We start from the raw sequence: 14,672 nt of genomic DNA on the forward strand, positions 1-14,672 counted from the left end.
TGTATGTGGAGGGGACTTGAGTGGGGTATCCCAGAGGCACGTGGCAGGGGCAGAACTCAGGCCTGAGTCATCTCGGTCTGGGGGACCATGGGGAAGGGAGGAGGCTGGAAGCAGCAACATCACTAAGAACTTTCTGGAGGGTGGGGAAAGAAGCAGAGCTGGGCAGAGCTGCCACCTCCGTGCCCAGGACAGACCAGAGGTCCGGAGTGTGTTTGTGTGTGTCTGGATATGCGGATGTGTGAGTGACGAGACCCTTTCTCCTCCATCCTCAAATTCAGAAGTGAGGCTCTAGGACAGTGTATATGGGTTAGTATATGGCACGCAGGTTGGTGGACCCTTTGGGGGAAGTCCAGGAGTGGCAAGCCAGCGCTGCCCGTGCCCAGCTCTGGGGATTCCTTTCTCCAGCAGGATTCTGGCTGGTGAAGGCCAGAATGACAGGACAGGCTGCCTGTCCAGTGGCGTGGCTTTTGTGGATTTTCTCACTCTACCCTGCTGCAGCTTGAGACACTCCCTTCTTGCCTGGTTCTCCTCCTTTCTACCCTGACACTCCTCAGCCTACTTTTCTAGCTCGTCGTTCAGCCACATCCTTCATGTTGGTTATTCTTCCTCAGGGTTGAAGCTTCAGCCTTTTCTTCCTGTCTGCACTATTCATGAGTGAGCGAGTTCATTCCTTAAGACTTTAGTGACTGCTAGTCAGCTGTTATCTCTCAACTTTGTTCTATCCAGTCTGCTTCCCTCCCTAAATATTCAGACCCACAGATGTAATTGCCGGGGGGGGGGGGGAGGTATTTCCTTCAGGCATCTTGTTGCAGCCATCGGAAACTTTCCAAGTCCACAAGTGAACTTGACATCCCTCCACCCCCGCCACCCACCCCAACCTGCTTCTTCTCTGAGCTCCGTACATGCTACCCCCGTCCCTCAAATGGGAAACAGAGTCATCCCAGACTTTGGCTTTCCCTTCACCTTCATAAACCAGTCCTCATGGAGTGTTGTCATTTCTAACCCTTACACATCTCTCCCCACCCCCTGTCAGCCCTTTAGGGTCCCATAGTCTTTCTCATAGACCAGTGGTTCTCGAAGTGTGCTTCCTGGGCCAGTATCACCTACAGACTCCACAACCTTGTTACAAGTGCCACTCCTTGGACCTCACCCTGGAGGACGCTGAATGTGGGGACTGGAAGTCTGTTTTAATACTCATCAGATGACTCAGAAGCTCAGTAAGGTTTGAGAACTACTGTCGAGACCATGACAACAACCCCCTAGCTGGTCTCCTGCCTTCATTCAGTACCCTGATGACGCACTTCCCATTCTACTTAGCGGTAAGAGGGAGGGAACCTTGTAACCTTCCTGCTGAAAACTCTCCTGAGGCTCCTCATGGCCCATCTTCAGGGAAAAAAAGTGTCAGCACCCTAAACAGCATTCCAGCTGCAACTGGTTTTTCCTTTCTGCCTCACGAAGTATTCCATAAGAAGATGCAAGGAGAGACAGAGAATGTGTCCTGCACTGGCTTGGGAGCATGGCAGGTGCTCAGTGGAAACTTATTAAAAAAATAATGAAAGCATGAGTTTGTAAATTCCTCAGCTGACTGAGGGGTCTTTTTGGGAAGCTTCCATGTGAACATGACCCCGGGTAGGTAGACAGAGAAGCCACATATACTCTGAGGAGATCATCTGATAAATGCTTTCCCTTACGGCTACTGGGGAGATGGGTGTTCGTGATCTGCGACTGCTTTGGGGGCTTCTAAAAACTACAGGGTCTTATGGCCGCAGACTCTGTTGCTCTTCTCTTTCAGGGCCAAGGGACTCCTCACTTTCTGAGGCATGGAGGTGGGCATTGCTGCTTGCCCTCTCTCTGGGACAGGTGTGCACCTGTGGAGGCCTGGGATGTGCACAGACAGGCATAGGCATAGGTATGCCTACGACATACCTAGAGACACTCTTGGGAAACATACATACACATGGGAACACAGGACATGTATTGACCCATAGGTCCTCATGTTCAGACATCCTAGATTTCCATTTGGCATTCTTTGCATATCCCTCTTCTCCCGGTCTCAAATCTTTCCCTCTCTTTTCAAAAAGTAAGCTTGCATTTGTATTCGATGTTAAGAAAAAACTCAGGCCTGCCTCCTTTATTGACACAGCCACCCTCCTCCCTGCCTTTGGCAATCTGCTCTGGGCCTGGCGGGGTGTTTGCAGAGTGGGGGAGCATCTGGCACAAGGAGATGCTGAGGCGCCACCTGGTGGTTCCATCTCACAACTGCAGCTCAGGTCCCCCCTTCTTGCACCTGAATTACCAAAAGCAAGCTTGGTCTTGTTATAAAGTTAGCCTAGCCCCTCTTCCCATTCAGGAGCCCAGAACTCTCTGAATATCCCTCACTAAAGTACAGAGCTCAGTCTGCCTTCTGTTATAAGCTTTTCTGCAGGGTTTGGCTCCTCCATCTCGGGAGGGAGACTATTTCGAGAGCTGGGACCATAGGTGGCCACTTGCTCTGGGCCCTTCCCTTCTCTTACTACACTTCCCTAGATGATCTCGGTCACTCCCATGACTTTAAGACTCTCTACACTGCCAACTCCCAAATCTGTCGCTCGCCCAGACCGCTCTGAGCTCTAGACTGCAGAAAGCAACTGATGCCTGGGTGTTCCACACGCAGCACAAACTCACCATTTACCATATTGAGTTTATATTTTGCATTAACCTGTTTCCCAGTGTTCCCGGTGACAGTGAATGGCCCCATTATCCACTTAGTGGCCCAGATCAGGTATCCAGGAGGGCTCTTTATCCCTCCTCACTTCCAGTTAATCACCAAGCCCTATTCACTAACTCCTACCTATATTTTCTCCATCTTCCCCGCCGTGGGCTTTTAGTTCAGACTTAGTACTTCCTCTCTGAGTTCCCTGCCTCAGTATACCCCCTTGCAGCCTGTCATCTTTAAAAATGCAAATTGGATCATGGTCTGTTAAAAAAAATCTCAGCATGATCACACATTTAAGCTTCTGAGCATGCCATGCTAGGACTTGGAAGATCTGGTCCATGCCCACTGGTCCAACCGCATCCTATTCCACACTATTGCAGCAACAATGAGCTACTTGCGGTTCCAAAGCTTGCATGCCTTTATACCTGCTGTTCCTCTGCTTGTCTGCCTGGCAAGTCTCTCCTCACCCCTAGGTCTCAGCAACTGCTTCCTGAGCTTTCTCAGACTTACTCAGGCAGGCTGAGGGACTCCTCATGCTCCAGCCATACTTCGCTCAGACCCTCAGAGAAGCAACTGATTATACCTGTAGTGTCTGATGCTTCGTCTGTTTCCTCTCTAGATTTTAAGCTGCTTGACGGCAGGGTCTGTCTTTTCATATTTTCTTTTTTTTTTTTTTTTAAGATTTTATTTATTTATTTGACAGACAGAGATCACAAGCAGGCAGAGAGGCAGGCAGAGAGAGAGGAAGGGAAGCAGGCCTCCGGCTGAGCAGAGAGCCCAAGAGGGAGAGGGAGAAGCAGGCTGCGGGGCTCGATCCCAGGACCTTGGGATCATGATGACCTGAGCCAAAGGCAGAGGCTTTAACCCACTGAGCCACCCAGGCACCCTGTCTTTTCATATTTTCCCCAGGGAATCCATGCCAAGAACATGACTTTCTGTACATCTAATAAATAATGTTCCTCTATGCATAGCCCACCACAAAGAGATACGTGAGACATGCTTAGTGAATGTTTGTTGGCTTGAGGGCCTAGGTAGAGATGTCTGCCTAGTGTGGTCTGGGTGCTGGTCTGGCTCCAGTCTGACAGCTTTGGCTCAGGCCTGGTGAAGCAGTAGGTGCTTGGCTCCTGCCTCCTGCTGAAGCTCTCGGTCCCCTTCCCCCTCTTCTCATGTGGCATAGCACAGAGCTGAACAGGGTAACCTGGGTGGCTTGGTCGGTTAAGTGTCTGCTTTCAGCCGAGGTCATGATCCTAGGGTCCTGGGATTGAGCCCCACAGCCTGCTTCTCCCTCTCCCTCTGCCACTTCCCCTGTTTGTGCTGTCAAATAAATAATCTGAAAAAAAGAAAAAAAAGAGGTGAACAGCTGGTTGCCTAAAAGCCATTTTGGCCTGGAGGTATTGTTGGGGCAGCAGTGATTTTGTTAAAATAATTATCAAGATTCCAAAATCAGAGTTTGCATTAAAATGAGGGTTTCTGACTTGTCTTTAAAAACTGGAAGTTGTGGCACTACTACTTGGTGGCCCTTCATGTCAGCACTTCATTTGTACACAAGAGCCCCAAAGTCCCACTAGACTGGGCCCCCTCGGCACCAGTTTGCCATCCTGCTCTACAGGGGCCAGGTGTGGGCTAAGGAGTCAGTGGCCGGCCCAGTCTTGGCTCTGACACTTACTGGGCGCACCACCTTGAGCCAACCATCTACCCATGCCAAAAGGTCTTCACCTGTAAAATCAGGATAATGCCTGTGTCACAGGATTCTGGGGCAGGCTCAATGAGAGAACACCTGTGGAAGTGTGTGTGGCAGGGCCTGGGCTCAGCAAATGGTAATTGTGAGCTGCTGGAGTCTAGAAGGAAGAGAGAAGGTGCAGGACAGACCACACAAGGACCAGCCGGTCACCAATGAACATTTATTGAGTGTCCCGCATGTGCACAGCTTTGAACTTGGAGATCACAGAATGCACTGGGGAGGGAAGGGGAGAGGGAAGCAAGGGATAAGGTTTGGGGGAGGGTCCCCCGGGGTTCATAAGAAAGGTAGTCCCTGCCGGAGCCGCAAGTCGCGTCTCTCTGCAGAGAGGAATCATAAGCAGGGGTGGGAATTAAAGCCAGGCACCACGATGGCGATGAGGGGCAACCACAAAGGAAACATGCGGATTCTGGGTAAGTGTCCCTCCTGTTCCTGGCTCCAGCCAAGCCAAATGGCACGAGGGGGACAGGGATTAGATGCTCAGGTGTCCGAGCAGGGATAAGGACAGGCAAAATAAATAAACCCTCAACCCCCATTGTCACTCTGCTGCAACATGACACAAAAGCTTAGAGGCCAGGGCCTAAGGACTCCTGGGTCCCCTAAAGGAAGCTCAGGTGGAAGGAGGTTTCCATACGCCCATGCCAGGCCTGTCTGCCCCAGGATTCCCTGGAAAGATGGGGCAGTTCAGACCCTGGGTCATTGAATTTGATAGGAAGAACTGCGAGGTCAGTGGCCTGAGTCTGCTCTCTGCCCAAGGGGCTGAGGGCAAGAGCCAAATGGCCAATTTGAAGGACGTGGACCTGGGAGGCTAGAGGGGACACCACAGCCTAGGGGAGCCCACGCCCTGGCCGGCAGGGTACATGGGCTGAGGCAGCCAGCTCCTGCCAGCCCTATACCACACTGGGGCCTCCCTCCTGTGGAGGAGCCTGACAGAGGGCACAATGACAACCAGTGCCCCCCCCCTTCCCTGGGGGCTGCTCCAACCTTCCCTGGCCTGGCAGGGACAGCCATATTGATTTCCATGCCAATCCCTGCCCCCATGGGGACCCGGGGGAGGGGGGCGGGATGCAGTTCCCTATACTTGAGGGGTGGGCACCGTACCCTTGCCCTCAGGAAAGCCAGAAAGCTGGGATGTTTGGGGGGGGAGTTTGGGGAAGGGGGTCCAGTCTGGGAGCTTCCGGGAAGATGCCGCCTCCCTCCTTCCCTCGCTGCCCACCCCCGGGTCTGTCCCTAGCGGACACCTGCTCAGGGCTCCGACAGGCACTGCTCCAGGGCGGCCATGCGGTAGTGGCTGGCCGTCTCCTCACCCGCCTGCAGCCGCATGGCCTCCCGGCACAGCCGGTTGGCCCGTGCCAGCTCCACCAGGACACCCTGATAGGCGGCGACCATCTCGGGCTTGACAGAGTTGGGGCTGACGCTGGCGAGCAGCTGGAGCAGCTCCTGTGGCCAGCGGGAGCGCAGGGCGGCGGGGGCCAGCCAGGGCAGCAGGGGCACGCAGCCCGTGAAGGCCTGCATGCCCAGGAACCAGAGTTCCTGCAGGTCGGCCCAGATGCCCTCGTAGTCAGGGGACAGGACCAGCACTGCCTGGTCCGAGCCTGGCGTGGCCCGCGCCACATGGGACTGTGACAGGAAGAGGATGGCGGCTGCGAAGAAACCTCGGGAGGCCGGTGTTCCCTGGAGAGCTGGAAGGCAAGGGGGTGGAGGGCGCATGAGGCCGGTGGGCCGGCTGCTTGCCCAGACCCTTACTTTCCCTCTTGTGGCAGACACACTCCGGGAGCCCAAGTGTGGCCTGCCATTAGCCTGCCTGGGCTCAAGCCCTACCCTCGACTCCACTGTGTGACCTTGGGTAATCCACTTTCCTGGCTCTCATTTCCTTACTTGTGAAACGGGGCCAACAGTGCTAATCTTAGCAATCCGTTGTGAGAATTAAATGTAATAATCTTGGTACACTCAAGCTCAGGGTCAGGCCTTCCTGAGGCCGGGGTAGTGATGGGAGAACCTCTGGGCCTAGAGAGCTCCGGGCGACGGCGCACATGCCAATTGATTTTTGGGCCAGAAGAGGGCGCCAGAGGGGGGCCCCCAGGGCTTGGCTTACCTGCCTACCTGCCACGCAGGGGGGCTCACCCCCCCACCCCCGGGTACTGCAGACCCTCTCAGGGAGGCTGTCAGTCCAACCTGGTGGCACTTGTGGGTGAACAGCACTGGGGCTCTACTCAGGGGCTGAGATGAGGCAGCCTGGGACTGAGGGAGCACGGGGCTAGAGCACAGGGGTGGCTCGGGGTCCACTAGGACTGTTCCCTTCCCACTGCTGGGATCCCCACACAGGGAACAGAGAGGCAGCTGAGGGTACAGGCTCGTTACGCCCTGTTCCCAGGCATCTGCTCAGCTCCTCCAACCTGACAGATGGGGCACAGGGAACAGGCAGGGACAGAGGGACCCAAGCAGACACCCACGGCCAAAGTGGGAGACACGGAGGGCTGGCAGGGGCGGGAGGGGATGTCCCTCCCCCTGCACATAGCCAGGGGGAGGCAGGGTTGCGGAGGTCTGTGCAGAGGAGCACCAAAGTGCTGAAGCCTGTCATGAGGGAGGTGAGGTGTTGAGCAGAGAAAAACCTCAATGGGAGGAATAAGCTTTCTGACTCAAGGCCTGGGTGGGGGAGGCTCCACCTTGAAAACACTGGATTCAGATTCCTTGGGCTGCTGGGAATTCCAGGTGCTTATGCCTGTGCCTTCGAGCAGGCCTGTTCTTACACCCACCAGACCTTGCCTTAAAAGTCTTCAGAAGGAAGAGAATGTTATCATTTGGGGAAGAAGGGTGGGGTAGGGTGGGGGATGGAGACACACTTCAGAGACTGCCTCTCGACTGGAAAATTCTGTTCAAACTGTTTCTTGCAAATGGGGACTTATGCCCAGAAGACAACAGGTCCACCCAGGTCCTTTGCCCCTACCTTTAGGACTGGGTCCCCAGGGCTTACCTGGAGAGGTGCTGAGGAGCCGGGCCATGAGAAGGCCCAGGGTGGCCACATTGGCAGCCAGAAGCAGTCTCCCGTGCTGCTGCACCAGTGAGGGCAGCGACGTCATCAGGGTGTTCATGAGAGATGTGAAGCAGGCATCTCGCCTGGGGAGAAAGGGAGGGAAAGATGGGGGAGGAGTGGTTGGTGGAACTAGACCAAGGCCCGGGAAAACCTGGGATTCTGGGCTCCCAGTTTCACCAGGCAGGGTTTGGCAAGAAATGAGGCAGCAAAAGTTAACTTTGGACCCATTAGTGACCTCTGGGGAACAGAGACGGGTCACGCCTGGAGCAGAAAGACAGGCCCAGCGGGCTTCTGGACATGCCAAATCCTCACGTGGGGTGTCTCTGTCTATTCTGAGAGCCTTTCATTCTAACCGTAACAGGAACCCATGGGCACAGGGAAGCAAAGTCGAGATGGAGATCCGAGGTGAGTCTGAGCAGCCCCCCTTGCTTCCTCCCACCTCCTCCCCGGCCTCACTTGATCAGCCCCGGTGCGGTGACCACGAGGTTGAGGAAGATGTGACAGCAGGTCTGCAGGCCGATCTCCACACTGTCAGGCAGCACTGAGGTATCGTGGCCTGGGGACGTGAGCTCCCACTGCTGCAAGAAATACTTGCAGAGAAGTGAGGGGGCTCCCTCCTTGATCAGGATCTCCCGGGGCCCATCTTCAACAGTCAGGTGGCACCAGCCGGGCAGAAGGAGCCTAGGGGTGTGGAAGGAACAGATGTGTAAGGGGTGGGGACAGATGAAGGCACAAGAAGTCCCTCTTTTGGGGCATCCCGCCTGAGAGAAATGAAAGCAGGGGAGGAGGACCCAGCTTTGTAGGTCCCGCAGAGAACATACACACGCTGTGGTCCTTCACAGGCCTGGGCTCAAACTTGGGCTCTGCCTTGTGGTGCGCGTGTGGGCCAGTTACTTTAACCCTGAGTCTCGGTTTGCTCATTCTGAACACGCGGATGAGACTTGTCATAGATCTGCTGTGTGGACCCAATGAGATTGTTTTGGTAAAGGGTAGAGCAAAATGCCTGGCGTGTAGTAACTGCTCGATAAGCACGAGTTCTCTTTATAGACAAATCTGGGCCGGGCAAGTAAGACTTGGCTGAGCAGGAGTCCTGCGTGAACAAGCCCCCCCAAAACCCAGAAATAATCCTAAAGGAAATCTCATGCCCCAATCAGGAAGCCTGGAACAGAGCAGTTCGGGGGAGTGGGGGGGAGGAGGTGTCCCCCTGTTACACTTTTCTTTAGAACAGTCTGGCTGGACAGACTCTAACTACAAACTCACCGGAGAGCATCCCCCGGCCAGGTGGGCCCTGGGGCGGTGGGGGAGATGGCCAGGGTGGCCACCTGCTGGGAGAGGTCATTCGCCTCCTCGGCCTCCTCGTAGAGGGTCTTGGCATAGCGCACAAGGAAGGGCAGCAGCTGGCAGACCTCCTTGCGCAGGGATGAGGTCTCCTCGGCCAGCCAGGCCCCCAGGATCCGCACCGAAGCAAACACAAAGGGCTCCTTCTGCTTCTCTGGCCCCACCTGTTGCCATGGGACCCCCGTGAGATGGAGCAGGACCAGAGACCCTCCCCGGCCGGGACAGCATGCCAGCCAGCCTAGGAATAACACAACTAGAAGGGAATTCTGGCCAGGGAGCCCCTCAGAGGGAAGCCCAGTGTACCCAGCACCTGGCACACGGTAAAGACGCACCCAGCAGGGGCCTGGCACAGAGCAGGCCCTCAGGGCATGTCTGCTGGGGGAACTGGACTTAGGACAACATGTCCCCACACTCACTGGGGCTCAACCCCCCGCCCCCCACCTCTGAAGTACCTCAAGGCTCCAACACAACTCACAGGTCCAAAGCTAACTAGACCCTCCCTCTATAGCAGCTCTGACCTGGGAGGAGTTAGCTGAACCTCTCCAGAGGCCAGGAACCAGCAGCCCCGCTCCTTTGCCCAGCTCTGGCACAGGTCTGTACGTGCAGGTGCATGAAACAATGCGAGACGTTGAGCCGAACAGACTGCTTCGATTTGGTGTGCATGTGTACTGGGGGGAGGGTTGTGAGTGGGAAGTCACCGTGTTGTGTGTGCGTGTGTGTGTATTGTGATGTGAGTGCACATATGGTGTGTGGTATGGTGCTTGTGTGGTATGGTGCTTGTGTGGAGGCTCAGGGGGGAGGGAGAGGGAGGCTCGGCCACACTACTCCCGGGAGTGCTGCAGGATCAGCCCTCAGAGTGGCATCTTGCCCTCTCCCCATTACTCCAGCCATACCTTCAGGTCCCTCTTTGCCTTGCCTTCCAGCCCCCCTGCCACACTAGGCTCCCTGTGCGGGGCTGCTGTGCCCTCACCTGCAGCAGGTAGTGGATGACAGCCCCGATGGCCTCCTTCATGATGCTCACGAGCTGCACCTTCTGTGGCTCCTTGAGCAGCGACTGCTCACAGCGGGTGCACTCCTGGATCCCCAACTCCATGAGGGCGTAGCAGGCGGTCACCACATCCTCTTTCACTTCTGTGCCGGTCTCCTCCAGCGCCAGCCGTACCTCCACACATGCCAGATTCACCAACAAGGCCAGGAACTTGCTCCCGGAGTTGCCCACTGGGATCCAGTCGGAGCCGCAGGCGTGCGCCAGGCGGGCAGCCAGCTTTAGGGCAGGGTTGCGCTGCCAGGAGCTCAGCTTGCTGCCCAGGATGCGTGCCAGCCCGGCCTGCAGATCCCGGAGGCACTCAGAGGGCACGGTTGTCGGGGGCAGAAAGAGGGGCAGCAGCTGGCAGAGCTCAAACTTGCTGGCATCCTCGGCTTTCTGGAAATCTTCACTGAGGCCCCGTAAAACGGCCAGGAGGTCAGGCTCCGCCTCCTTCCAGCACTGGGTCTCGGCAGCTGCCAGCAGCCCCACTAGAAGTGCCAGGGCCTGGTCAAAGCCATAGCCGTGGCCCAGGTATGCTTGACACAGGGCGGACACGGTGCCCCCAGCAATGAGGTGCCGGGGCCCACGGGGTGTGCCTGCCACAGCTGTCAGGCACTGGTAGGTGTCATCGATCATGGAACGGCGAGCAGCATCATCCGGGTCCCCCCGGGCAGTGAGGAAGGTGCTAAGGATGGGGATCTTGTTCAGGACCTGGGGATGGGCGGCCAGTTCAGGGTCACTACAGAAGCAGGCCAACAGGGCCACACCCAGGGCTCGGAGAACATGGTCGGGGCAGCCATCTGGTGCCTCCTTGGTGGTCAGGAGACGATTGGGGAAGGTGAAGCCTACAGCATCGAAGATCCGCCGCCGAGTTTTGGCATCGATGTCACCTGCTTTGACTGCCTTGGTCACCTAAGGGGGGTATGTGCTATCAGCGGGATGAAAGGAAGACTGCCCCCTGCCCCCTGGGGGCGCTGACCGTTAGCAAGGTTACGTCACGGAAGGGGACTCATGCGAAGGTCCAGAGGTCATTTCATCCAGCTCCTTCCCTCCCTTGGGTTGTGACCTCTGGGATCCCTCATCTGTGATTACCTCCACAAAAGGGAGGTCCAAGCCTCCTCAACTACTCATGCTGTCCTTTCATTGCCTGGTCATTTGGGAAGTTCTTCCTGATATTTAATCTAGATGCCAACAACCTGAGTTGGGCTTCAATCTCAGTTTAAAATCTCCCATGGGTTTAGGGTCTCTCCCTAATTGCTCCCCCCCAGAGAAGCCTGATCCATTCCCGCCACCTTCTCAGGGGAAATGGCTCCTGTGTCTCGCCACTCTGCCTGTCAAAACATTTCCCCTTACATTTCACCTCAACACCTCCTCTGCTGCAGTGTGAGCCCTTGACTCTGGAGCCTTCTCCCTGTTGCCATGGCAAACAAGCAGCGACTGTACTCCCTCCTCCCTTCACCCCCCACACACCAACCCCCCTCCTTCCCAGCACTGCAGCTCCTGCTCTGCTGGCCCCAGCGTGGTTTCTCCAACAGGGCTAAGTCCCAAACCAGCATCCTCACCCTCAACCTACCAACTGCCTCCCGGCCATCCCCTGAGACCCCTTCCCAGTTACTTCTAGCTCTGCTGTTCTCTCCACCCCCAGAGCAATCATCGCCAGCCCTCAAGTACTCTGCACTAGTTACTACCTGCTGCTGTCACCCTATGAGTCAGCTCCCATCTGCTCTGGGACGCCCCAGAGAGCAGACCCAGGCAGCCTCCTCCGAGGCTCCTAGGGACCCAAGTCTTATTCACCCCCATTCTCCCCTTTGGCCCCATACTCAGGGGAGCAAAGAAGAGTCCAAAGGTAGGCTTCTGGGGCCTTCTTTGGTGCCTCCAGGAATGCCAGCAATCACCTATGTATCCTTGGGGACTTTTTGTCCCCAATTCAAAGGGGTCCCAACCACCCAGCCCTTCCCACCTCCCAATTTTCAGTCAGTGCCTTACTAGCAGCAGGGCTGCAAACTGCTCGCTGTCATTCTTGGCCTCACGGAGGGCTCCCAAGTAGCGCTCCAGGGTGGGGTTCCGGCTCTCTGCCTGGTTCAGAGCTGGCTCGCAATCCGAGGCCATGATGCCCGCCTTGCCCAACTGTGAACACAAGAGGGACTGAGCATCCCTCTGCAGAGGAGGGGTGGGGGTGGGAGTGGAGGATGGAGGGAGGGATTAGCACAGAGGGAGGGATCAGGAGGGATGGGTTGCACAAGACTGACCTCCCTTGTGGCAGCCCCTTAAAGGCACTGGACCCTCAAGTCCTTAGGGATGAAGAAGGGACCCTGGTCCAAGGTCACCTCCAGAAAGCGGGAAGGAAGGGCCATGCATCCTGCTGCTCAGCTGGACAGCTCTCCTTACCAATTTCCCAGGAATGGGAGGGGGCTGGCCCCACTGCTCAGCTGCCCCCTGGCACCAGAGGCCTGGTTTAATCTCCCTCCACCCAGGCATATACCAGGAGGGAGAGGTGAGGACAGACAGGAAGGAATGGAGACATACATGGGTGAAGTTCGATTATCCGGACTCAGACTGACATGAGGGAAAAGGGCATCCTAGGTTTCCCTTCCCCTCCCTTCTCCAGAACAGGCAGGAGACAAGCTTCAGCAGAAGTGAGGATGCAGGGTGCTGACGAGGGAAGGCTTGGAGACCCCTCTGGGGACCCCACCCCTCCAGCCAGGGCTCTCAATCGCCCCCGCAGGCTCCTTGCCTCCTCTCCTTTCCCTCCCTCAGGCAGAAGCTGCAGCAGCAGCAGCGGCAGCGGCAGCAGCAGAAGCAGCAGCGGTAGAATTAACCCTTAGCGTTCCCTCTTCTCGCCCTCCCCGCCCCGCTACCAGTCTGTGGATGCCGACAGGGGCTGGAGAAGCAAGAAGGGGTCCCGGGTAGCTCCCAGGACAACGGAGAATCCAAAAGCCGGATAATCGAAGCAGGGCTGCTGAGATGGGGAGATGAGAAGGGGAAGAGGGTTCCTGGCTGTCACCACCTGTCCCGCCGCAGCCAGGTCACAACACGACATTGATGAAGTCACGACAGGGCGGCGATGAGATCACACTTCACGATGGCGCGGTGATGTCACGAAGAGATCACGGCAAAAATCACGACATGGACAGCCCCCAAAGATGACAGGGCAAATTAAAAAAAAATATATATAGGTATATATTGAAAAGGGCTGTGACAAAATGGAGTCTCGACAGAGCACGATGATGTCGCGATATGGCGCGATGGAGTCGCGATAGGGTCCCCGGGGTGTGTCGGCATCGATCAGCGCCGGCTCGGCGAGGCCCCGGCTGGGATGTAGGGGAGGGCCTGAAGGGGGCTGAGCTCACCAGGCTGCGGCCCGGAGCGGCGAAATCTTCTCCGAGCCCGATGCTCCGGGAGCCTGGGGCCGCTGCTCACGCCGCTTTGCCCACTCCCGGCTCCAGGCGGCTGCAGCTCCACCCCCACCCCCGCAGCTCTCTCGACCAATCCGCGGCGGCTTCACTCCGGGCTCTGGCCAATGGCACGCCTGGGCGCTAAGCCGTAGGGGGTGCTGCCGTTGCCGCCATCTTGCTTGTGGGTATTGCCCGAGTCCGGGGCCTGGGGCTCGTGGAGGGCAGGCGAAGGAGCAGACTTCCTGTGGAGAGCGGGAGGAGACAGCCTGGTGATCCAGGTTCCTTCGCTCTTGCGTAGTTCTGTCCCTCAGCACTGCCCCTCCTCCCCCTCGGGCTCGCGGCTGGACTTGAGCTTCCGGGGAGGGGGTGGTGCTCGGGAGGGATGGTTAGCATGAAGAGTGTGTTTCCGGGTTGAGCCCGGGAGGTGGGAGGAGGCGGCGTTTCCGGCCGCGGTCGCTGTCCTGGGAGGCTGAGGCGAGAGGGAGCTGTCCGGGTGGGGAGCCCGCACTACCTTCTTCCTTTTCCTCCTCCTCCGGGTGAGGGGAGCGAAGGTTGGGGCCCCGACCCCATGGACCGGGAGGAGGCGGAGGCCGCCGAGAGCCGGGGCCCCGCTGTGTGGCCCTGAGCCCCGGTAGGTGGCCGGGGGCGGCTGGCTGCCAGGCCAAGGACCACGAGCTCAGGGGAGGGGCAAGCGGGACGGGCTCTTTCTGAGGGTGAGCTGGCCGGGTGTTGGGACCCGGAGGTTGCGCTCCTGGCCCGGCTGGGCAGCCAGCTGCTTCTGGCTTTTTGCAGGTGCGGAGCTCGAGTCCCAGGCCAAACCCCGTTTCTCTCGGGCCCGGGCTTGGTCACGCAGCATCCTCCATCCCTTGACAGACTGACCGGTCTCGGGGCGCCGCTGTCCTTCCTCCCTCGACTTTGGCAGCCTCGCCCTTAGCTGCTGTCTCTTGTGTTTGGTCTCCCCACCAAGATAGAAAGTTGATGCGGAATAAGGGGGGCGGGGCTGAGCACGGCGGGTAAATTACCCTGCGAAACCTGCCTTATTCCGGACTTAGAAAATTATTCCCCACGGAGGGGTTCTGTGGTGTCTGCAATGAGCACAAAGGTGAAACGCAGGAAGTCAAAAGAGACAACCTCAGGCGATTCTAGGAAAGCTTTTCCTTTTCTCGCCTCCTGGTGCTTGTGCTCAACCGACCATAGATGCAGTTAGTGAAGAGCATTAGCTGACTGTCCTTGTGCTTTCTTCTGTGATTAACAGACTGGGAGCTGGGAACAAACTGGAAAGACGGCCTCCCAGAACAATCTGTTCATTTTTCCAGCTATTTGGAAAACAATGTCTGCAAATATAAGCAGAGTTATTCATGGCAGTCTGTTCTGTAACTTTCCCAAATATCTTGAGACTTTTTTTTTTTTTAAAGAGCTTTATTCTTGATTACTCATACCAGCTG

The 14,672-nt window shown here is 56.8% G+C and overlaps 2 protein-coding genes across 5 annotated transcripts in view; one reads left to right on the forward strand and one right to left on the reverse strand.

Annotated features, from left to right (window-relative positions):
* Positions 1-4,582: 4,582 nt before the first annotated feature.
* On the reverse strand, positions 4,583-13,266 carry NCDN (neurochondrin). 3 transcript variants are annotated; one of them, XM_045997720.1, is made up of 7 exons: positions 13,183-13,266; positions 11,819-11,959; positions 9,776-10,744; positions 8,728-8,969; positions 7,924-8,148; positions 7,408-7,550; positions 4,583-6,115 (listed from the first exon to the last, which is right to left on the reverse strand). In XM_045997720.1, the coding sequence occupies exons 2-7, from the start codon at positions 11,939-11,941 to the stop codon at positions 5,679-5,681; spliced, it is 2,139 nt and encodes a 712-aa protein (XP_045853676.1). In that variant the 5' UTR covers positions 11,942-11,959; positions 13,183-13,266; the 3' UTR covers positions 4,583-5,678. The 3 variants fall into 3 exon arrangements, with proteins under 3 accessions (XP_045853676.1, XP_045853685.1, XP_045853668.1); XM_045997729.1 differs by having other exon boundaries at positions 11,819-11,989; positions 13,183-13,248; XM_045997712.1 differs by lacking the exon at positions 13,183-13,266 and adding an exon at positions 12,840-12,969.
* Positions 13,267-13,674: 408 nt separating this feature from the next.
* Positions 13,675-14,672, forward strand: part of KIAA0319L (KIAA0319 like) — an 89,149-nt gene continuing 88,151 nt past the window's right edge. The window contains exon 1 of one of the 2 annotated variants that reach the window (XM_045997701.1): positions 13,675-13,763. The gene's annotated coding sequence lies outside the window, so the exon portion shown is untranslated. Of the gene's footprint in view, positions 13,859-14,672 lie in introns of both variants that reach the window. The other variant, XM_045997691.1, reaches the window with a different exon arrangement.

The sequence above is a fragment of the Meles meles genome, chromosome 1 (assembly GCF_922984935.1).
Source record: "Meles meles chromosome 1, mMelMel3.1 paternal haplotype, whole genome shotgun sequence".
In the NCBI taxonomy this organism is placed as follows: domain Eukaryota; kingdom Metazoa; phylum Chordata; class Mammalia; order Carnivora; family Mustelidae; genus Meles; species Meles meles.

What these genes read in the sequence shown, in the direction of transcription:
- NCDN (XM_045997712.1), bottom strand. Translation starts at nt 12,872, where the DNA reads ATGTCGTGTTGTGACCTGGCTGCGGCGGGACAG. An exon ending in TGGCCGGGGGATGCTCTCCG is followed by an intron (nt 8,149 to 8,727) that starts GTGAGTTTGTAG and finishes CCACACCCCTAG; the next exon opens with GCTCCTTCTGCCCGGCTGGT. An exon ending in GCTCCTCAGCACCTCTCCAG is followed by an intron (nt 6,116 to 7,407) that starts GTAAGCCCTGGG and finishes CTTGCCTTCCAG; the next exon opens with CTCTCCAGGGAACACCGGCC.